At 50.2% G+C, this 19,638-nt stretch overlaps 8 protein-coding genes across 8 annotated transcripts; 6 read left to right on the forward strand and 2 right to left on the reverse strand.

Moving 5' to 3' along the window:
• Positions 1-849: 849 nt before the first annotated feature.
• EJ05DRAFT_142275 (uncharacterized protein) lies at positions 850-2,491 on the forward strand. The gene is made up of 3 exons (XM_033739244.1): positions 850-1,063; positions 1,113-1,248; positions 1,331-2,491. The coding sequence occupies exons 1-3, from the start codon at positions 971-973 to the stop codon at positions 2,248-2,250; spliced, it is 1,149 nt and encodes a 382-aa protein (XP_033596913.1). The 5' UTR covers positions 850-970; the 3' UTR covers positions 2,251-2,491.
• EJ05DRAFT_479441 (pyridoxamine 5'-phosphate oxidase) lies at positions 2,356-3,664 on the reverse strand. Its single transcript, XM_033744673.1, has one exon. It carries the CDS (start codon positions 3,588-3,590, stop codon positions 2,733-2,735), a length of 858 nt encoding a protein of 285 aa, XP_033596914.1. The 5' UTR covers positions 3,591-3,664; the 3' UTR covers positions 2,356-2,732.
• Positions 3,665-5,346: 1,682 nt separating this feature from the next.
• EJ05DRAFT_533180 (aldehyde reductase-like protein) lies at positions 5,347-6,800 on the forward strand. Its single transcript, XM_033749113.1, has 2 exons — positions 5,347-5,617; positions 5,673-6,800. Exons 1-2 carry the CDS (start codon positions 5,571-5,573, stop codon positions 6,616-6,618), a joined length of 993 nt encoding a protein of 330 aa, XP_033596915.1. The 5' UTR covers positions 5,347-5,570; the 3' UTR covers positions 6,619-6,800.
• A 554-nt stretch (positions 6,801-7,354) lies between these two features.
• Positions 7,355-9,669, forward strand: EJ05DRAFT_456610 (uncharacterized protein). Its single transcript, XM_033742496.1, has 3 exons — positions 7,355-7,495; positions 7,545-7,696; positions 7,756-9,669. The coding sequence occupies exons 1-3, from the start codon at positions 7,480-7,482 to the stop codon at positions 9,292-9,294; spliced, it is 1,707 nt and encodes a 568-aa protein (XP_033596916.1). The 5' UTR covers positions 7,355-7,479; the 3' UTR covers positions 9,295-9,669.
• A 76-nt stretch (positions 9,670-9,745) lies between these two features.
• EJ05DRAFT_479444 (Aldo/keto reductase) lies at positions 9,746-11,895 on the forward strand. Its single transcript, XM_033744674.1, has one exon. It carries the CDS (start codon positions 9,793-9,795, stop codon positions 11,557-11,559), a length of 1,767 nt encoding a protein of 588 aa, XP_033596917.1. The 5' UTR covers positions 9,746-9,792; the 3' UTR covers positions 11,560-11,895.
• EJ05DRAFT_443227 (uncharacterized protein) lies at positions 11,785-13,399 on the reverse strand (the record flags this gene model as incomplete). The annotated part of the gene is made up of 4 exons (XM_033742075.1): positions 11,785-12,765; positions 12,813-12,967; positions 13,019-13,232; positions 13,283-13,399. 4 exons carry the CDS (start codon positions 13,397-13,399, stop codon positions 11,785-11,787), a joined length of 1,467 nt encoding a protein of 488 aa, XP_033596918.1.
• Positions 13,400-16,308: 2,909 nt separating this feature from the next.
• Positions 16,309-18,412, forward strand: EJ05DRAFT_142333 (uncharacterized protein). The gene is made up of 7 exons (XM_033739245.1): positions 16,309-16,329; positions 16,424-16,763; positions 16,813-16,923; positions 16,974-17,250; positions 17,302-17,416; positions 17,471-17,535; positions 17,590-18,412. Exons 2-7 carry the CDS (start codon positions 16,617-16,619, stop codon positions 18,255-18,257), a joined length of 1,383 nt encoding a protein of 460 aa, XP_033596919.1. The 5' UTR covers positions 16,309-16,329; positions 16,424-16,616; the 3' UTR covers positions 18,258-18,412.
• EJ05DRAFT_142334 (Aldo/keto reductase) lies at positions 18,413-19,636 on the forward strand. The gene is made up of 3 exons (XM_033739246.1): positions 18,413-18,624; positions 18,686-18,978; positions 19,035-19,636. Exons 1-3 carry the CDS (start codon positions 18,568-18,570, stop codon positions 19,588-19,590), a joined length of 906 nt encoding a protein of 301 aa, XP_033596920.1. The 5' UTR covers positions 18,413-18,567; the 3' UTR covers positions 19,591-19,636.
• Positions 19,637-19,638: the final 2 nt, after the last annotated feature.

The raw sequence follows: 19,638 nt of genomic DNA on the forward strand, positions 1-19,638 counted from the left end.
ATCGACTCCATTACGCGCAATCTTCAAGTTATTATATCTGCGGAGTCCGTATGGAATATCCATCAAACTCTATTCGAAGCAAGCCATGTCTCCATCCAGGCTTACATACGTCCCGTCCCATTCCTCTCTTCTTCCATCTGCTTTGGCTTCATTTCACGTGATACGTTCATGGTAAGAGCAAGAGCATAGTCGCTAAATTTGAGACTGACATCAAGTCTACCCATGTCTGCCAGAAAACGCTTATCATGGCCGAAGACTGAGATCACAGTATAATTAGACATTTCTCTAAGCCACATCTTCTTCGCTCACCACGAACTCTTATACCACGAATTTGGAACGACTCGGTTACATCAGCGCTCTGTCGCTGCAATGTAACAACAACCCCACACACGTACCATGCAACCGCAAAGGCCCGATACACTCCAACAAGAGAGTAATGTCCTCTGTCAGAAATCCTGACGCCCTTCGACGCGACGTCAGCCGCCAGATATTAACGCGCAAGCTATCAAAATTTAACACACGGGCAAATCAACATCTTGGGCGATCACATCTCACATCGTCACAAATTCCATCCACGAAGGATGGCGGACTTACCTCGTTCGCTCTCGGTATGTTCAGGATCCATGTCGGTTCGAGAGAACCAGCCCTATTGAGGCGACGATCACCGAACTGCGGCCAACTGCCGCGGCTTTTGGACAGACTTAGTACCAAAGTGGCAAGGTGTTGATGCATCACACCACAAACTCTCCTACCGTCTCAAGCCGCTATGTCTAATTTGGAGTGGACGGTACAATTCCCTTAACATAGAGAGTGCTTGGCCAGATAACATGTAGCATGGTCAGCACCATATTGTTTGGCCCGTGGTGCCACATATCGCACTACTTGACCCCAGAATCCCCGCTCGTTACTGTGCGCGCTTGGTGGACATCGACGCCGTCTTCATTCTGTCCGAGTGCAAGATCAATGCGAGATGAAGTCCATCGTCATTCTCATCGCGACTATCGCAATACTGGTCCAGGCCCAAGCGATCGGAGGGCCTGGAACGAACATTCCCGGATGCGTTGTAATTCTCAACTTCTTCTACGTCCTCTCCATCTAGCTGACCACGATAGGATTATTGTATCAGGCCAGAGATCGGGGACGCTGGTTGCTCGGACGCTCTCTGTTCATGCCGGCACGAAGACGCGATCCTCTCGTCATCTGATAGCTGCCTGACCAAGCATTGCGCAAATTCGACTGAGAAAGCTGGTGAGTCGCCCTGATGTTCTTCAAACAACAGCAACAATTACCTCGAAAACACATGAGCCGTACAGTTCTAACGCAACGGTAGATGTCATTACTCTCGTCCGGGCGTTTTGTTCAGCACTCTTAGCGAACAGTACCTCGTCCGAAAGTCCGACCTCCAGTCCGACCTCAACTCCGACCAGCTCGCCAGCCGGATCATCGCCAGCCGCTAGCGATGCATCAGATACGGCCGCACCATTTGTCGACACAGGAGCATCCAGATCTGGTCTTTCCACTGGCGCAAAAGCAGCAATCGGAGTCGTCGTTCCTGTCGTTGTACTTGCTCTTCTCGGTCTCGCCGCATTTCTCTACCGCCGCCGACGCAAAGCCAAATCCGGCGTCACCACATCGGAATACGACGAGAAAGGCATGGCTACAAGATACGCAAAACACAACCCGTATGATCCGCCCGCGTTTGTAGAGCTCGCAGGACAGCCTGTCTCAGCATCTAAAGGCAAGGCTGAGGCACCAGGAGAAGATCTCATGAGGAGTGAACTGCCCGGCAGCGAGCCTGGTCAAAAACCATCTTACACAATTGCCACATCTGGCTCACCAGAACAATATACGATACCTGTTATGACTACCGCCGGCGCAGTAGGTCCAACAGCTCCACAGCACTCATCCGTCTTGTCTAAGCACAGGAGCGGGGACAGCATACCCGTAGATGTCTCCGTGTCGACACACAAAGCGGACAGTGTAGTACCACAATCCCGTGCGTTCAGGGCAAATACCATAGATGAAGCCCAGGCAGCACATGTGATCCATGTGGGTCCTCAAACTACAGATCCTGCGCCGTCAGAAAGGACAGCCTCTGAGGTACCTGCGTCTGAATCCACCAAGAACCCTAATGTCTCCCCCCCAATATCTCCACCGGCATCTCCTCCTCTACCCAATTCTACAACGTCTCCGCCCCCACAAAGAGCAAAGTCATTGATCGTGCAGAAGCCTGGTTGGCAGGGCGAGTAGTGATGATACTGGGGTCGAACGTTGGAGCATCCGAAGGGCAAAATTGCTCAGGTGAGGGTTAATTACAAACGACGACTCCGAGGTCGTGATTTGATTGTTGTATTGTGAGAACTGGGGACTATGTTCGGCACATGGGAATTTGTCGTCCGACTATGAAGCTACGAAGTGATGAAAAACCATATAATGATACCTGGAGAGCTGCGAGCGTGGAGATCACATGATCATGCCGAGAGCTGGAGGTAAGTCTCAGAGAGGGAAGAGGCGTTTCCTTGATGGTAGGAGACCCTGGTGGCTTCGAAACTCTTGCATATGCAGCTGCAATCCGATGATGAATTGCATTATAGTAACACAACTCAGCACGAGCCCTCTTGTAGAAATAGAAACAAGTGTGAATCGTGCAGAACACTCCATAGATTCAGCAAACCCATCTTACCATGTGCCCAAACCAGCACATATATCATCTCTCCCCCCATTCTCCCCACTCACGGACTCAACCTCTCAACCTTCCACTCCCCCTCCTCACTCTCCCTCACATACCGAAACCGATCATGCAACCGACTCTCCCTCCCCTGCCAAAACTCCACCATGCGCGGCACAACCCTCAAACCGCCCCAAAACTCCGGCACCGGAATCCGGTCACAGCCCTCAAACCGCTCCTCCACCTCCCGGACCCTTCCCTCCAACTCCTCCCTCCCCCCACCCAGTACCTCACTCTGCGCACTCGCCCACGCCCCAACCCGACTCCCCCGCACCCGCGTATCAAAATAAACCTGACTCTCCTCCCTCGTCAACCGCTCCGTCGGGCCCTCCACACGCACCTGCCTCTCCACCTCGCGCCACCAAAACACGAGGCTGGCCTGCGGGTTACTCGCCACGTCCGCCGCCTTGCGCGAGGTAGCCCAGTTGCTGTACACCACGAAGCCGCGCGAGTCGAGTTCTTTGAGGTAGACCATGCGTGCGCTTACCGCGCCTGAGGGCAGGGAGGCGGTGGCTAGCGTGACGGTTTCGGGCTGGTGGACGGCGTGGGACTGGGCGTGCTCGAACCAGGTGTGGAATTGGGCGAGGGGGTCGGCGGAGAGGGAGGTGAGGGAGAGGGTGGATTGGGTGTATTGGGCTGCTTGTGGGGCGGTGTTGGGCGTGTTTGGGGAGATGCCGGTTGCGGGTGCAAAGATGCGTTTTTGGGGGGTGGTGGTTGTGGTGGAGGTGGAGGGGGTGTCGGTGGAGGAGTTCATTTTTTGGAGGGGTGAGGGGTTGATTCGTGTGTTGATTGAGAGGTTGGGTGGGTGGGTTCGTGGTGGTGGGATGTGTGTACGTTTCGATAGGCGTAGGAGGCTGCGCATCGAGTGGTATGGGTGTAATGGAGTTGTAGTTGTGAAGCTGCTTCACTGCTGAGGCATTGGAAGTGGAATATAATTTGAAGCTTTGCATCCATGACGATGACAGGCACCGGCACAACTTAGGCATGACTCGCCGCGTACAGGCTATCCTGGTCTGAATTCTACATCCGTGCTCTGGGCTACGCTGTTTATAAACCCAGTATTTGGATACATAGCCGAGCGGTGGGCACGGGCAAGACGCTACTAATTACTTGTAAAATCTCAATCCTCCAAAACCCCACCACCGGACACGTCAAGAGAATATCATCCAGGAACTTTTACTACTACGCGTCCGCCCGCGGGATTTGAATGATTCCCCAAGGCTGCTTACTAGCTGCTCCGTTTGGAGCCAACACTGCCACGACGTCTTTGACTGGTGGGATAACTTCAGGCTGAATGGGCTACATGCGTTAGTACGAGCATATAGGCTATACATATCATATATCCTCGGAATGGCTTGAGTTAGAGTCTGGTGGTATCGTGATAGAAGGAGCGTATACTACTAGTGTTATAAGAGAGTTGTTATGATACTGACTGGCAGGTAGAGGTCGTGTTTAGCGGTCTTGTCACGACGTTCAGTTCCGACGGAGGACCCGAGAGGTCGATACAAGCTTTTCTTGAGACTATAGTAGCCTGGTGATTACGCCAAATTCGGTTCGAGAAACAATAGAACAAGTCTCCATAGGGGAAAAGGTAATTCGATCGAGATGCCCCTTGTACGAAAATGCTTCCTGCCCCTGAAAGTTTCAAACATATTTCAAACGCACTTCAGCAGGCCCAGTTATTGCCCTAGCCTACAGATCGCTTCCAGGATTGAGCAGCCGAGACTCTGCTAGCGAGAACTGCCCCTTGCCATGTGGTGTGGCGCGGTGATCGTCTGAAGGGACAAAATGTACGTGCAATGACAAGCTCCCTTGGCATCACGGTATGTATCTTAATAAGAGTCTTGGTATTTACATGTGCGAGAGTATTGAGGCCTACTTTCTATCCGTCAGGACTGCCGATTGTAGCAATCAATAGGGTTACAGGGGCCGGCCAATTGCCAGCCAATCGATTGCGGTCATGATAGGTATTCTTGACTGAGAACATCTATGCACACACAGCTGCTTCTTATGTGGACTAGATCCGTGAAAGAGCTATTAGAAGATCGTCCTGAATGACGGTCCATGTTTCGAAATGTCCCCTGAGTGTTGTGTCCACCAGTTGTGAGCCGAATGGGCAAGAGGGTGGGCTGGCTGATTGCGGTCCGTTCCGGTCGCACCCAACGTCCACTAGATGCCTGCCGGTGGGAGACAATATATCAGGAGTGTGTATGCTGGATGATTCTCCTCGACTAATGATATATCTTACCCTGTCATACTAGACACCGAGATATCAGTTGTTCATTCTGTTGAGATGTTGCCCCTGTACATGACTCCAGGGGACTGCTGACGATTAAACATTCTTACATTGATACTGTGGTTGACCTTGGTTCCTGGAGGAAGGATAACTACCTCCTAGCTACGCAAGTGTTTAGAAAAGAATTCCCAAAAGGGGTTCACGGAGCCACGTGATTCGACGTCATGGTACTCAAGAGTGGTGGCGCCGTTGGAGGGGCGGCGGGGTTTCTCCCGCATTTGGGGCAGTGGAGCTGGTTGTTTTCATTATCAATAAACGTTATATGTGGGTTCAGCAGGGAATATGACAGGTATTCTGTCGCACGGCCACGCACGATGGAGCAATTCTAGTCGTCACGGTGTCTTTGGTGACTTGTTGTGTTATGTTGCCCCTCCACCTCCTGCCATCTGCCCCTCCTCCCTTGACCCCACCGGAGCTCATAGTTCAACGTTCCAGCAGAGATTTACAACTAATACAAGAACACTGAATCCGTCTTTCTTACATCCTTCAGCTACAACCTCCACTCCAAGTCTTCTCCATCTCACCTCCAACAACCATTCCAACAAGATGTCTAAAGGTCGCACAGTAACCCTCAACACTGGCGCTAAGATCCCGTAAGCTCTCGCAGTTACCACAAGCATATGTGGTCACTTTCTAATAGATTGACAGTCAATTGGGTTTTGGCACCTGGCAAGCTGAGCCTGGTCAGGTTGAAGCTGCCGTTTACGAGGCCCTCAAGGCGGGTTACAAGCACATTGATCTTGCCAAGGTCTACGGCAACCAGAAGGAGATTGCTGGCGCGTTCAAGAAGGCATTCGCTGAGGGCGTGAAGCGTGAGGAGCTCTTCATCACGTCCAAGCTCTGGAATTCACAGCACCGTCCTGAGCATGTCGCCGGTGCGCTCGACGACTGTCTCGCGGAGCTAGGCCTCGACTACCTTGACCTCTACCTCGTGCATTTCCCCGTTGCTTTCGACTCTCCTAGCAAGCCCCACGCTGAGCTGTTCCCCTTGACTGAGGGTGCCAACCAGCCTGATGGTGACGTAACCATGCTCGACTCCGTCTCCATCGTCGACACTTGGACAGCCATGACCAAGCTTCCAAAGGAGAAGACTCGCGCTGTCGGTGTCTCCAACCACACACAAGAGCACCTCGAGGCTATCATCAAGGCCACTGGTGTTACCCCCGCTGTAAACCAGATCGAGCGTCACCCCAAGCTCATCCAGCCCAAGCTCATCGAGTTCGCCAAGTCCAAGAACATTCACATTACCGCATACTCAGCGTTCGGCAACAACTTAGTTGGCGAGCCGCTTCTCTTCACACACCCGGAGATTGAGAAGATTGCAAAAGAAGTGGATGCCACCCCAGCTCAAGTCATACTGGCCTGGTCTCAGGTTGGTGGCCACAGTGTGATCCCCAAGTCCGTCACTGCATCACGCATCAAGGCAAACTTCCAGGAGATCGATCTTTCACAGGCGCAAATCGACGCCATCACTGCTATCGGCGACAACTACAGACGGTACAACATCCCATACATTGCCAACAAGCCGCGCTGGCCGGTGAACATCTTCGGTGAGCCAGAGGAGAAGGATGCGCCGCACAAGGTCATCGTCTAGATATTAGACATGCGAAAACACTAAATTCACACGGATCATAGATAGAACATACCTAAGATATGATCAATAGACATTTACAAATCACACACATGCTGAATCAATTCGAGTGATGACTTATCTTATCAAAAGGCGAGATTCGATGAAGTGTATGATATGCACTAAGCAGTGTTGGAACGCTCCCGTCTTGATAGTAATCAATTTGATGATATGCCAGAGAGAACTGTAATTAACGCCCGTTGCAGGTAGCACGGGAAATGACGACAGATGGTTCCTCTGTTGCAAGCCCTGTCGTCTTTATGATTTCGGTCCGCTATTCAATGAAAAGCGTAGTCCATCATCGAAAGGAGCGACGGTCAGTAGTGGAATTCGCTTCTTTTCGTTGGCTGCAAATGCAAAGCTCTGGGCCTACTAGTGAAACACGTGACTAAGATATATATCTTTAATTTCTAGTCTGTATATTTAGAGAGCTTTTATTATTAGATACTATTGGTACTTAGATTAGATGTATAATTATTCATAATATAGTAACTAGAATTACTTCGATTTAAAGAGAAATAGGTATATTAAATCATAAATAAATTATAGAATTTCTGAGTAGAAGATATATATTAAATACTTTCATAAGAGTTAGACTTAGAGATAATAGCATGAAGCACTACACGCATGACAAATTCTAACAATCGCGCTAAAAATATATAGACGGATCTAAAGCTTAACAGCGTTTCATGAGCGAGCTCGGCGCTTAGCCGAACTTCATAGCGTAATCCGACACCATCCGGCGGTTAATTAGAGAACGCTACAGGACACTCTTTCCATTTCTACATAGTCATGGCCAACCATTGAGAATCTATAAGCGCTCAAATGTCTCACGGTATAAGTACGCTCTGTCCAAAGACCAACGACAGCGGTCCGCTAATCCTAGATAGAAAAGCCAACTGTCATCACACGCAAAGTAGATGCGCGTGAAGTCCGTCGAAGTACGCGTCTCAACACTATACTACAGCCTATAAAACGGAGCAGAGGAAAGGATCCGGGAACTCCTATACCTCCTTCGGGTCATCACTTACAGGATCAAACCGTAGGTATATCCACCATGGTTCTCTTGCGGACTATCTACTAATAATAACTGAACTATAGAGTCCCAAAAGTCTCGGTACATCCCTCGGACGTCCATTGAAGCGAAAACGAGGTGAAGAAGAACCACATTCCTCCCCTTCAGCGCAAGATCTGCTCTCTTCGAAGCGACCTCGAACAATTACTCGTTACACAGCAGAGGGACGACCACAAGAAGATGAAAAGCACAGCAGGACAGCTATTACCGACCCACTTAAGAGCTGGGTACTAAATAACAAGTGGCCTCGCGAATACTTCGAACCAGACGATCAGGCAAGAACAGAACTTTTGGAACACGACAGCTGGCTGGACGAAATCATGGCACAACCACCTATTTCGGCCGTCAAATATGCGGAATGCAACGGATTCAAATATCCAATACCTATGAAAAAGGCCCCTGGATCGCTTCGCCGGAAGCAGTCAGATTCGAGCCTGACTTGGACTAGTGACCAGCAGACGAGAGAAAGCAAGAGTAATGCGTATCGAGATTCACGTTACTCTATGTTACTTGCTATCAAAGGGAGCTACATGGACAAGTCTGACTTGGGTATTTCGAACACGAGCCTAAGCAGTTATAAGACCCTGTTGAGCACAGACCAGACTATTCCACCTGACTCGCTATTTCGAGACGATGTGTTCGAAGCAGCATGTCGCGGTGTTCAGGACAGGAATGAAGCTCGGATCATCCGCAGTATTTCGCCATTCATCGTACCGTCTGCTGAAGACCTGGCGACGATGGGTGCTACCAAGTTAAAATGCTTGATCGAGAATGTTAACGAAGGGTGGACGGGAAGCATCCCAGTTGAGGGACCACGACCGCAGCCGGATTATTCTGTGGGATTCCGGCGTTCAGCCTTTACAGACGAGCAATTACATAGGCTAGATCCGCTGGTAGGTAGTGTCTTCGATACATCGTTCTTTGTCGCAACGTACCAGATGTATTTCCCATTTCTTACCTGCGAAGTTAAGCGTGGTACGGTAGCTCTTGATGTTGCGGACCGACAGAATGCTCATAGCATGACGATTGCTGTGAGGGGTGTTATTGAGCTCTACAGAGCTGTAAAACGCGAGAAGGAATTAAATCAAGAGATTCTTGCGTTTTCGATATCGCACGACCACCGAACGGTCCGTATCTACGGCCATTACGCTATCATTAATGATGAAAAGACTACTTTCTATCGCCATCCGATTAAAACGATTGACATTACCAACGAAGAAGGCAAAGACAAGTGGTCGGCCTATAAATTCACCAAGAGTGTCTACGACATCTGGATGCCAGCTCACCTTGAACGAATCTGTTCAGCCATTGACCAGCTACCACCTGGTCTTGACTTTCAGACTTTAGAAAGAGGGTCTAGAGAAGAGTCTGAGAAGGCGACTGGGTCATTACAGGATATAAATAGCCAACCTTCCGAGCCATATAGCACTGCTTCACAAGCAGGCCAGGAAGACACCGAGCTCATTCCAATTATCCCGCAAAGTACAGCTCTAGACACCTCAGCCGCCAAGGGAGGGAAGCAAGGAGCGGCCAAAAGGGCAAAGAGAAATCCTACTAGGAAATAGCAAGTGGGCTGTTGAATGGGATATAGATAGTTAGTTCCTTGCAGAGAAGATCTCGACAAGTAATGCGCATTTCTTACCCAATAACACAAAGGGGGACGGGTCCTATGCTATTTGTACGCTCCTGCAACCATCGCTCCTCAGTTCACGGTCCCAGTGCCGACTAGACGGATTTTTATCACGGACCGCGGGCAAGCCTGCTTCGCTGTTGTATTCTGCACGCAACTACTCTGCGATGTCCTCTGTCATCGTTACTGCACGCGACCTGAAGGAGTAATGTTGTATAGATACCTTCCGGGCAGAACTGTCCACCTCCGAAGCCCTAGTCAACTCTCCTATTCGTGACATAGGATTAGCAACCAGCCGTTCCAAGGATAGATAAAGAGTGCCCCACATTCTCGAGCTGTGCTAACCTCTCATCGTCATATGCATTGATAGGGCTCTGCCGCATGCACATCAGAGCCCAAAAACTTGAGTACTTCATCTGAATCTCTAATCAAAATGGATTCCACGCAGCTCAAACCCAAGACAGCTCACGTCAACCTCATGGTCGACACGGTCATTGCCAATCTCCCTGAAGACGGCCTACGAAGCGTGATGCGAAGTCTCCTAACCACAGATCCCTCCATCACCAGCAAATTCGAAGCCCACGTGCGCGAATACTTGCACAACAAAGCAGATCAGCCAATAATTACAGATCTCTTCATCGTAGATGACAAGCCCCTCAATATCAACTCTCGTGACCCACGCAAAGGAGAGCATAATCAAACCGATCCATCGCAAAATGACCAGGAGAGGTGGGGTTCTTCATATGACACTGTAAAGTGTAAGCCGGGACCGGAGTTGTATCGACTGCAGCAATACATCAGATGCTCGATCGGCTGTGGGATGTGCTACCAGAGCATTCCCTTTGCGCGGCGGATCGTGGACGGAGTATCATCCAGCATCGGGCCGTCGGTGTCGAGGAATGTCGATTTAGTACACTGTTTGGAATCGTTTGATGGCGATATGCTTCAGATGGTTACTGCTATCCAGAAGACGCTGCTTGGACCGAGTGGGAAGCGTGAGCTCGACGGGACAGAGAAGGTGCTTGTACAAGGACTGCTTGATGCATTGCAAAGGTGCAAGATTGCTCTTGAGCAGGGCTTTCCGTTTGAGAGGAGTCTCGGAGCGGTTTCCGTTGCGCTTGGGCAGCGGGATACTGGTTTCGGGTCTGGGCTCGATGAGGTGAGATCTGGCAAAGATGCTTCTTCGGACACTTCGAAAGGCGTGATGTTGAGCGAGACATTTGAGTTGAATGGCATCGTACTCCCCCGTCTATTCTCAGGGCTATGGCAGCTATCAAGCCCAGCATGGGGAACTGCCCCGTTCGACGCCATGAACACACATTTCACACACTACATTAGCAAAGGTCTTCTGGCATGGGACATGGCCGACCACTACGCCGACAGCGAGCTCATATTCGGCCGCCTCAGGAACGCACACGCAAAACGACAGTCCATATTCGGCGCTACAAAATACTGCGTCTTCAACCACCCGGTCACCATCACCGCCGAGGTTATATCCGCCGCCATCACAGAGCGTTGCACGCGCCTCGACACCCGCACGCTCGACCTCCTCCAATTCCACTGGCAGTCCTATGCAGACCCACAGTACATCAGCGTCCTACAATTCCTCCACGCTAATTCCCGCGTCGCGATGCTTGGACTGTGCAACTTCGACACCCTCCATCTCGAGCAAGTACTCTCGCACAACATCCCAATCGCGACTAATCAAGTACAATTCTCGCTCATCGACGCCCGCCCAGAGCTCAAAATGGGCGCTGTCTGCGCGAAATATAATATCAAACTTCTCACGTACGGCACGCTTTGCGGTGGCTTTCTGGCGGATAAGTGGCTTGACAGGTCGGAGCCGGAGGCTTTTTCACAGGGTATGACGCCCAGCCAGCGGAAGTATCTTGAGATGATAAAGACGTGGGGCGACTGGGCACTCTTCCAGCGCCTTCTCCGTGAGCTGAAGAATATTGCGATGAAGCGTGGCGTGAGTGTGGCGAATGTGGCGACGAGGTGGGTGCTGGATCATGCGTATGTGGGAGCCGTGATTGTGGGAGCGAGGCTGGGTGTTAGTGAGCATGTAGAGGATAATCTTGCGTCGTGTGGATGGGAGCTTGATGCAGATGATAGGGGGCGTATCGAGAGCGTGCTGGAGTTGAGTCGGCGGAGGGATATGCTTGAGATTATGGGGGATTGTGGTGCAGAGTATCGTTAAGAATTTACCGATGGCTCTTTTTTCCTTCACTTTCTGAAGTATGAGAACGGGTATCAGATAAGGTACTTGCGCCACCAGCTCTGCATCGCCGACGGCGATGACTCCCTCTCCTTCTTCTCGATGTCGATCTGATGTATCTCGGCGAGATCTATGGCTTCTAGAGTCACGAACCCAGAGCGCGTCCATACTGCCGCCACAGCCCAAAGCACTTTCGATCCCCAATGATTAGCTTTCGCAGTCACACAATACAAGAGCAAGCAACTCACATATAAAGATTGGAAGGTTAATATAAGTCGTCAGAAAGACCGACGTGCTCCACCTTCCAGGAAAGAAGACACTATACCCAGACGTCAAAACGACTACAACCAGCGTCCCAAGCGTAGCCCACGCCATAAACGGCTGAAACGGACTCCTATAAAACAGCCGTGCGCGAGATATGCCCTGCGCCCGCATCGCATAGTAGAATCGTAGGAAAGTCACCGAAACCACGACCCAGCTGATCAGGCTCGAGATGGTGGTGATGTTGACGAACCAGCCAAAGACCACAGACGAATTACTCCCAAGACTGAGATAGACAAGCGGACAAAAGACCAGCGAGGCCGCTACGGCAACATAGGGAGTGCCGAAACGGTTCGTGCGGAGAAACACAGCCGGGGCGTATCCGTCCTCGGCAAAGCCATACAGAGTCCGCGAAGCGAGGAAGATACATGCTGATCCCGCACTGAACGCCGATGTACAGACAACAGCATTGATAATCGAGGGCAGGACCCTGATCCCAGCTCGCTGGAAAGCGATGACAAAGGGGCTCTGTTGCGCGGTCCCGGTGGAAATGCCCAGGTTGGGATCGTTGTAAGGGACTAGCAAGCCGACGATGAAGAGACTGAGGATGTAGAAGACCAGGATGCGCCAGAACGTCATCTTCACGGCGTTGGGGATGATGATGCGCGGGTCCTGCGTTTCGGCGCCGGCGGTGGCGATGAGTTGGATGTTTGCGAAGGAGTATGTAGCTGGGATCAGCGTGCTCCAGAATGCGAGGAAGCGTCCTGTGTTGCCGGTGAGAATGTAAGTGTTGAAGGGGCCTGGCGAGCGCCAGTATCGGAAGCCGATTCTGTCGCCATTTGGGGAGCCGCCTAGGTCGACGATCAGGCCGGCGAGGATGAGGCCGATGATGAGCATGATCTTGAGGCTTGCGAAGATGACTTCGCTCTGACAGTATGTCAGTGGTATGTCGTGTGCATTGATTGGGAGCTCACCTCGCCGTATACACGCACTCCACAGAAGTTTATCGCCGCCGCTACGACCATGAAGACCGTCAAGTAGACCGCAGGATTCGTGGTTTGGTCCCAATATCCCACCAGAGTCCCAGCTGCGACAAACTCAGCTGGCGCCACGATGACGAGTGTATACCCTGTGTCGCGACTTCAGCAACAGCTTTGCAGGTAGTAGAGGACCTCCCTACAGAAATTCCAACCCGTAGCAATACCCAGTGCTGGCTGAACGAACTTTATGGCATGCCTTACAAAGCCCCCAGTGACAGGTAGGAATGCGGCCAACTCTCCTGTCATCAAGGAGATGGCATATGTGACGAGTCCTATCAACATGTAGCCAAACAATGCACCTAAAGGTCCAGCGAGAGCGATGGCTTGACCAGATGCTAGGAATAGGCCTGTACCCTGTAGACATGTTAGTGAGAGCGTCTTAAGCATTACGGGAAATGAGTTACGATTAACCCTGCGATCGCAATCATGTTGATATGTCTACGACCCAAGTCTCGCCTCGTGCCGCTAGTGACGGTGCCATGTTGCAGCTCTGGATCTGGAGATGGAGAGCCATCTACCATATTCTCAGCACCTGTTTTGGTACTTGAATGAGGTGATGATATACTGTGCACCATGGCTTCTACTGTGCGGAGATGAGAGAAGTCTGCGAGATCAGTTGGGCTTCTGGTATTTCCAATCTCCCAGGGACATCTAGAAACGAGATATGTAGATTGTTGTGGAGTATGCAAGATAGCTTAGTAAAGACTCATTATCATGCAGCGGTATCAAGCATCTCTAACCAATGAGGATTATCGACAGCTTGACTACCAACCCACTGGTGCATAATCTTTGGACTCGAAAGTGTGGGGAAATCCCGCAGACTCAGCTGGTGTCTCGAGTGCCACCATTGTCGCTTCTATTTCTATGAAGAACAAATTTGAGCTCTGGTGAGTATACTATCAGTAACCAATGAGGAAAGTCATTGATAGTATCGTAGGCTTAATCGACAGCCTGAACACGGATCGTGAAGAATCACGAGGGCTCCAATTAGAGATGCGCCATAATTGCCAACTCGCTCATGTCACTGCTTCGGAGGCCTGGGATAGATAGGATTCAGTAGATAGCACGACGATAGCAAACACCATTGCCATCCAAGTACCAGGACGTAATCTCAATCGATATGGAAGAACCAACAACCTTGTGGTGAAATAGAACGGAAGACACTCACAATGGAGACGAAAACCCCGGATGCATGAGGGCGGAAGGAAACTTTGGCCCCTACGGCTGCTACCGTAGTGCAGCGACCGGCCCCACCCAAGGACCGAATTATTACCTTACAGAATGGCGCCAGAACCCATCAGATGCCTCGGAGAATTTATTTGAGTTGCATTAGCTTCTACCGTCATGTACATCGTCATGTTTGATCCCGTACATATCAATCCTCCCTGTGCACTTTCTACCTGGTTGTGTCTTACGACTCTATACCTGGCTGCGTCTTACAGTATCTCGCCAACGTCCTTGGAGAAGTAAACTCACCACGAAGGGAACTGCTACTGAACCTGGCATTCATACCATCATGCCAGTCTCACAAGCATCACTGCCATGTGATTAAAAGCCAGATCAATGCGTCAGAAGTTAGTATCGCGGTTCCGCGGTCCCTGAGTCAAGAGATCTTGCTTGACTCGAGTCTCTCCCTACGAAGTCATTATAGAGATTGGACAACACCTTGATCCAGCAGTCCTGTTGTACCAAGACTTTCTACGAGCTATTTCCAATTAGGTATACACGTTTTGAACAAGGAACAAAAACCGTCACGGGATACAGGCTCCGATCACAAGGAGCTCCTGAAGCTGTTCATACGAAATCTATAAGTCCGACATTGATACAGTCAAACCCGTCAGATATTGCGACGTATTGGGATTGTTATACAACATGCTGGCTCTAATGAGATCATAAAGCTTCATTGGTCAGTATTGAAACAAAGGAAGAGAATCTATCCTAATCATACACGCCTAATCGACCACAACGCCTACGAATACCACACCGCTATCTACCAAACAACACTTATATGCATTCCTCTAGTTCTCCACCATAAGGCTTTGCGTAGGCACATTCGCACGTAAAGAATGTTGATGGACCCGTACAGTCACATGGAACTGCTGATCCCGAACTTTCCATTTCCCGCTTTGCAGCCGTGGATCCGGCTCAAGCTAGTCACACGTAACATCACCGGTCTGGGCAATACCGTGCTCGCTAGAACATGTAGCTTGCAGTGGATGCAAACTTATAAATACTACGATGAAGTCATAAGTTGATATGACAAGGTGGCTTACAAACGCGAAGAGAAGAGACCGCAATTACCAGTAAGCATGTCCCAAGGTACGCTTACCATATTCGAACACTTCGTCATGAACTTTTCGGAGCACTTTACGGATTAGATCGAGATTACAGGCGGCTGTGACTATTGTGAGACGAAAAGTATGTTTCAGTCCGGATCTCTAGATCTGCAAGTGGAAAGTAACAAACCTTCTGTACGCATGACAGTCCGGCAGACTTTGAGCTGCAAAACAGAATTCTGGCAGGTCTAAGACCTTGTCGAATTTGAATTCCTCGGCCCTATTGCCGAGAGACTTGGCCTTTCACGAGCGGACTAGACATCTCGGACTATCAATGGGGACTCAACGATGATAGTTTGGTTCGAGATAATGTTAATGGGAGATCTAGTTTTCGAAAAGAGCCGACGGCAGACTGAGATGCTGAAGTGAAGCACATGAAGTAGGTCATCTTTACCATTGTCAAATCTCTGTTAGCTCACTTGAGTCTACTGACTGGGAGGGTGTCCAGAATATCAGTCATTCCTAGGCATGTGCGCTTGAGGTGCTCTCACACAGAGTTCTCTTCTGAAGAGGTCGATTTCTCTTGTATTGCCACTTGCAGCTCCAACAGCTTCAAGTATGGCAACACTAATTCTAGTCTTTTCTGATTACGACCGACAATATTTCGAAAGAGATTGTCAGGGAGACAACGAAAATGTACCTGAGCTGTGTTGATGTCGTACATGAGACCGTTCTTGAAGCTCTTCCAGTATGCTCCGTGATACAACGTTCTATCAACGAACGTTACACTACTGCATATACCGAAACCTAATGAAACTCCCGAGTCAGGGTTTAATGAGTTTGATACCCCGCATAGTCAATTTGAACGTCAACTCGGTCATCTTCCCGATTAGAAAGATGAGTGGATATATTGACACAACAATGGAGAAGGGAAGATAAGTTATTTCGCTGCTCAACAATCGTGCAAAATCGACTGTGGCTTACCTCTCGTTCATCCATAGCGTCAGACGCTTTACGCCGCGCGGTGCTATCAAATAACGCAAGATCCTGCTGATTTGTAGATCAACACTAAGGCAGGCCAAGGCTGCAATAACGCCCTGATTAAACTTTATATGTCTACTCTGCCCAACAGAAACTAGATTCAGCCGTCCAGATCTCGAGACATTCGACCAATGGTAAAGCACCGTTTCAGTCTTCTTACAAAAACATATTTAAGCTTTGAGATCGGAGTGTGTGACTACGAACGATCGTGCCCTAACCAGTAAGCAGGCCTAAACACTATTCTGCCACTTTGTTTGCGTACAATCCTGAAGGCCGACAAGTATGCTGCGACGTATGAGTGAACAGGGTCTCGAGATCCCAAACCTTATATTCATAACTCTCTTTGATATAGCCCGGATGCTCCCTTGTCATCCTGCAGATACTCCTCCGTCTGTCCGCATACCCTGCAGATACCTACACGATGATGATAAGTAGGACTCTACCCTTGTTCATAATTACTGCTGTATGTGCAGTCGCCGCATTCTTTTCAGTTGCCTTGCGATGCTACACACGTATCCGGATCGTGAAACTCTTTGGATGGGATGATTGGTTGATGGTATTTGCCAGTGTAAGTACTACAAGACATATACTAATATAATGCTTATGTCTATGAATAGGCTTTCTTTACATGGACGGTCGTCGATATTTTCCGTAATCCATTCTATGCTGTTGGTGGCAGTGCGCATATGTCGGATCACTCTACAGAGGATGCTCGACTAGGATACCATGTAAGAAAGGAGCACATACCTTTAATCGGTTTGTACTGATACGAAGATAGCTGTGGTGGATGAACTATATGGCGTACGGTATAACTATGACGTTGGCCCGTCTATCAGTCGCGCTCTTCTTCCTACGCATCACTGTTTGGCGTTGGCATCACTGGATGATTTACCTCAACATATTCGGCAATGTGACCTCGGGTTTGGTCTACCTTGGTGTCGTCATCTTTCAATGTACACCGGTGAATCATTTCTGGAATAAGGTCGATCCAACAGCCAAAGGTCGTTGCATTCCCATCGATATCTTCATCGACCTTGGCTATCTCTATGGCTCTGGTGAGTACATTCCTCTTCCAGACATTCCAGTTGTGTAACAGAACGTTACAGTCAGCGCTTTTTGTGATCTCGTCCTTGTCGCCTTGCCACTTCATCTCGTCTGGAACCTGGAAGTCTCGAGACAAACAAAGCTGGCCACTGCACCTTTACTGAGTATGGCCGGACTGTAAGTTGTTCTGTTAAAATCCTCGGGACGATTTCAATGCTGATTTGACCTCAGTTGTGGCTGTTGCCCCTTGGCCCGCATGGCATATCTTCAAAAGTTTCATGATCCCGACTTTTTCTGTAAGCATTGTCTCCGCTATGAATTGATAGTCCGCTCTTCTCATAAGTTTGCAGTCGCAACTGTCGATATTGCTATATGGTCTACCTTTGAGCCCGGTATTGCAATCGCAGCAGCCAGTGCAGCCACCTGTAGACCTCTCCTCAAATCCCTCCTCTTGAAACTCGGTTTCAAGAGTGAACCTGGTTCTGTAAAGCGCAAAGGCTTCGTAGGATCACTGCATTCCATCGTCCTCAAGCTCGCGTTCGATGACGCGTCACTAATACGAGATACACTCGCTTCACAGGAGCATCTGCACCAGGTGGACACCGAAAGAGGCGACATAATGATGGCTCTGCGACCTGGAACTCCTTCAACCATGAACGACAAGCGGACTCACGAGTCGGATTCGGTGCGCGGGATTCCTCGCGCCGCAATCAGCATCCAAGAAGACTTCGCGATCAACGGGAAGGAGCACACGATTGATATCATCGCAGCGTCACGATCCTCATCAGCGACTGGGAAATCCTATCCTCTGCATCCTGAGCTCCAAACCTATCTCCATTCTGTCCGATCCTGGGGCGGAAATTCTCGTTCGCTCACACCGACCGAGAGTCTTCCGGAGACACCGGAGCCACCTAGTCATGAAATCCCAGATGCAAGTCTCAATGCACTGCCTCCTATTCATCATCCCTGGAGCCCAGTGCGAGGGAAAGCCTCGATACCACCGTGTCTGCCGCGCTGACGGTCGATTGAGTAACATCATCAACAATATAGCAGTGCGAACTCGCATGCACAAGCTTACTAATTACGAGTCAACGCGAGGCAGTGTTAATGAGGTAAAGCTGACGCCCAACGAACCCGAAACCGAAGGATCCTTGGATGCGATCGACACCGTTACTACGCCACAACAGGTATGCCTCTGACAACACCACGAGACGCCGCAGCCCTTCACAAACTTTACCGCTCCCGTCAATATTTAGCTTTCTGCAACCCCACATCACAGCCCGCTTTCTTGCATCTACCACGTACTCCAACTCCAAAGAAACCAAACAATGAGTGTACAACTCCCAACCAAACCTCTCAACCACGGCCCAAAGCCCGTTCCAATCGTACGCCCTACCCACCACTACTCCAAAGTTACACAAAATCGCTAACCTTTGTCTCTCCCAGCTCGGCTTCGGCACCGGCACGAAATGGTTCCTAGCCAAACAGCAAGACAACACCTTCCAGGACGGTCTCGTCAAAGTCCTGAACACGGCCATCAAGTCCGGCTTCCGCCACCTCGACTGGTCCGAGCAATACGGCACCACGGCAGAGCTGGCACGCGCAATTTCCGATGCTCTGGCATCTGGTATCCCACGGGACGAGTTGTTCATCTCGGGCAAGGTCGAGAAGAGCGTTGGCGATATCCCCGCTGCTATTGATCGACACCTCGCCGAGCTGGGGATCGAGTACTTCGATTTGTATGTCCACGTCATTTAAGCTTGAGATAGAAAGCACTGTGCTGATACACGCCCAGGTATCTGATCCACGAGCCATACACGGTTCTGAAAGAGGATCCGACCGCGATCAAGGCAGCATGGGAAGCCATGGAAGATGTCCATAGACAAGGCAAGGCACGTGCGATCGGCGTATCGAACTTCATGCGCAAGCACATTGAGCCCTTGCTCGAAGTGGCCAGCGTCAAGCCAGCCGTGAACCAGATCGAGTTCCACCCGTACCTCCAGCGCGCCGACGACTACGTGCCGTGGCTGCAGTCGCAGGGCATCGTGGTGGAGAGTTTCTTTGGACTGGTGCCGCTCACGTGGGCGAAGGGCGGGCCGTTGGATGCATTGCTGGACAGGATCGCGGGTAAGTATGGGATCGAGACGAGTGCGGTGTTGTTCCAGTGGGCGTTGGAGCAAGGGGCTGTGCCGATAACGACGACTACGAATGAGGCACGAATCACGGAGTATATGCAATTTATGAAGTTGAAGCTGTCCAAGGAGGAAGTGGAGGAGATCTCGACTGTTGGGAAGAGTCATCACTTCAGGACGTGGTGGCATGAGCATTTCGCTGCAGATGAGCGAACATAGACATAGACTTATTATTCCACGGCATAGGAATGGACATGACTGATGATC

The sequence above is a fragment of the Pseudovirgaria hyperparasitica genome (genome assembly GCF_010093815.1).
Source record: "Pseudovirgaria hyperparasitica strain CBS 121739 unplaced genomic scaffold EJ05scaffold_16, whole genome shotgun sequence".
Classification (NCBI taxonomy): domain Eukaryota; kingdom Fungi; phylum Ascomycota; class Dothideomycetes; order Acrospermales; family Acrospermaceae; genus Pseudovirgaria; species Pseudovirgaria hyperparasitica.

What these genes read in the sequence shown, in the direction of transcription:
- EJ05DRAFT_533180 (XM_033749113.1), top strand. Translation starts at nt 5,571, where the DNA reads ATGTCTAAAGGTCGCACAGTAACCCTCAACACTGGCGCTAAGATCCC. An exon ending in AACACTGGCGCTAAGATCCC is followed by an intron (nt 5,618 to 5,672) that starts GTAAGCTCTCGC and finishes ATAGATTGACAG; the next exon opens with TCAATTGGGTTTTGGCACCT.
- EJ05DRAFT_142275 (XM_033739244.1), top strand. Translation starts at nt 971, where the DNA reads ATGAAGTCCATCGTCATTCTCATCGCGACTATCGCAATACTGGTCCAG. An exon ending in CGAACATTCCCGGATGCGTT is followed by an intron (nt 1,064 to 1,112) that starts GTAATTCTCAAC and finishes TGACCACGATAG; the next exon opens with GATTATTGTATCAGGCCAGA. An exon ending in AAATTCGACTGAGAAAGCTG is followed by an intron (nt 1,249 to 1,330) that starts GTGAGTCGCCCT and finishes ACGCAACGGTAG; the next exon opens with ATGTCATTACTCTCGTCCGG.
- EJ05DRAFT_479441 (XM_033744673.1), bottom strand. Translation starts at nt 3,590, where the DNA reads ATGCGCAGCCTCCTACGCCTATCGAAACGTACACACATCCCACCACCA.
- EJ05DRAFT_456610 (XM_033742496.1), top strand. An exon ending in ATCACTTACAGGATCAAACC is followed by an intron (nt 7,697 to 7,755) that starts GTAGGTATATCC and finishes ACTGAACTATAG; the next exon opens with AGTCCCAAAAGTCTCGGTAC.
- EJ05DRAFT_142333 (XM_033739245.1), top strand. Translation starts at nt 16,617, where the DNA reads ATGATGATAAGTAGGACTCTACCCTTGTTCATAATTACTGCTGTATGT. An exon ending in ATGCTCGACTAGGATACCAT is followed by an intron (nt 16,924 to 16,973) that starts GTAAGAAAGGAG and finishes ATACGAAGATAG; the next exon opens with CTGTGGTGGATGAACTATAT. An exon ending in TGGCTATCTCTATGGCTCTG is followed by an intron (nt 17,251 to 17,301) that starts GTGAGTACATTC and finishes AGAACGTTACAG; the next exon opens with TCAGCGCTTTTTGTGATCTC.
- EJ05DRAFT_142334 (XM_033739246.1), top strand. Translation starts at nt 18,568, where the DNA reads ATGAGTGTACAACTCCCAACCAAACCTCTCAACCACGGCCCAAAGCCC. An exon ending in GCCCAAAGCCCGTTCCAATC is followed by an intron (nt 18,625 to 18,685) that starts GTACGCCCTACC and finishes TGTCTCTCCCAG; the next exon opens with CTCGGCTTCGGCACCGGCAC. An exon ending in GGGATCGAGTACTTCGATTT is followed by an intron (nt 18,979 to 19,034) that starts GTATGTCCACGT and finishes ATACACGCCCAG; the next exon opens with GTATCTGATCCACGAGCCAT.
- EJ05DRAFT_479444 (XM_033744674.1), top strand. Translation starts at nt 9,793, where the DNA reads ATGGATTCCACGCAGCTCAAACCCAAGACAGCTCACGTCAACCTCATG.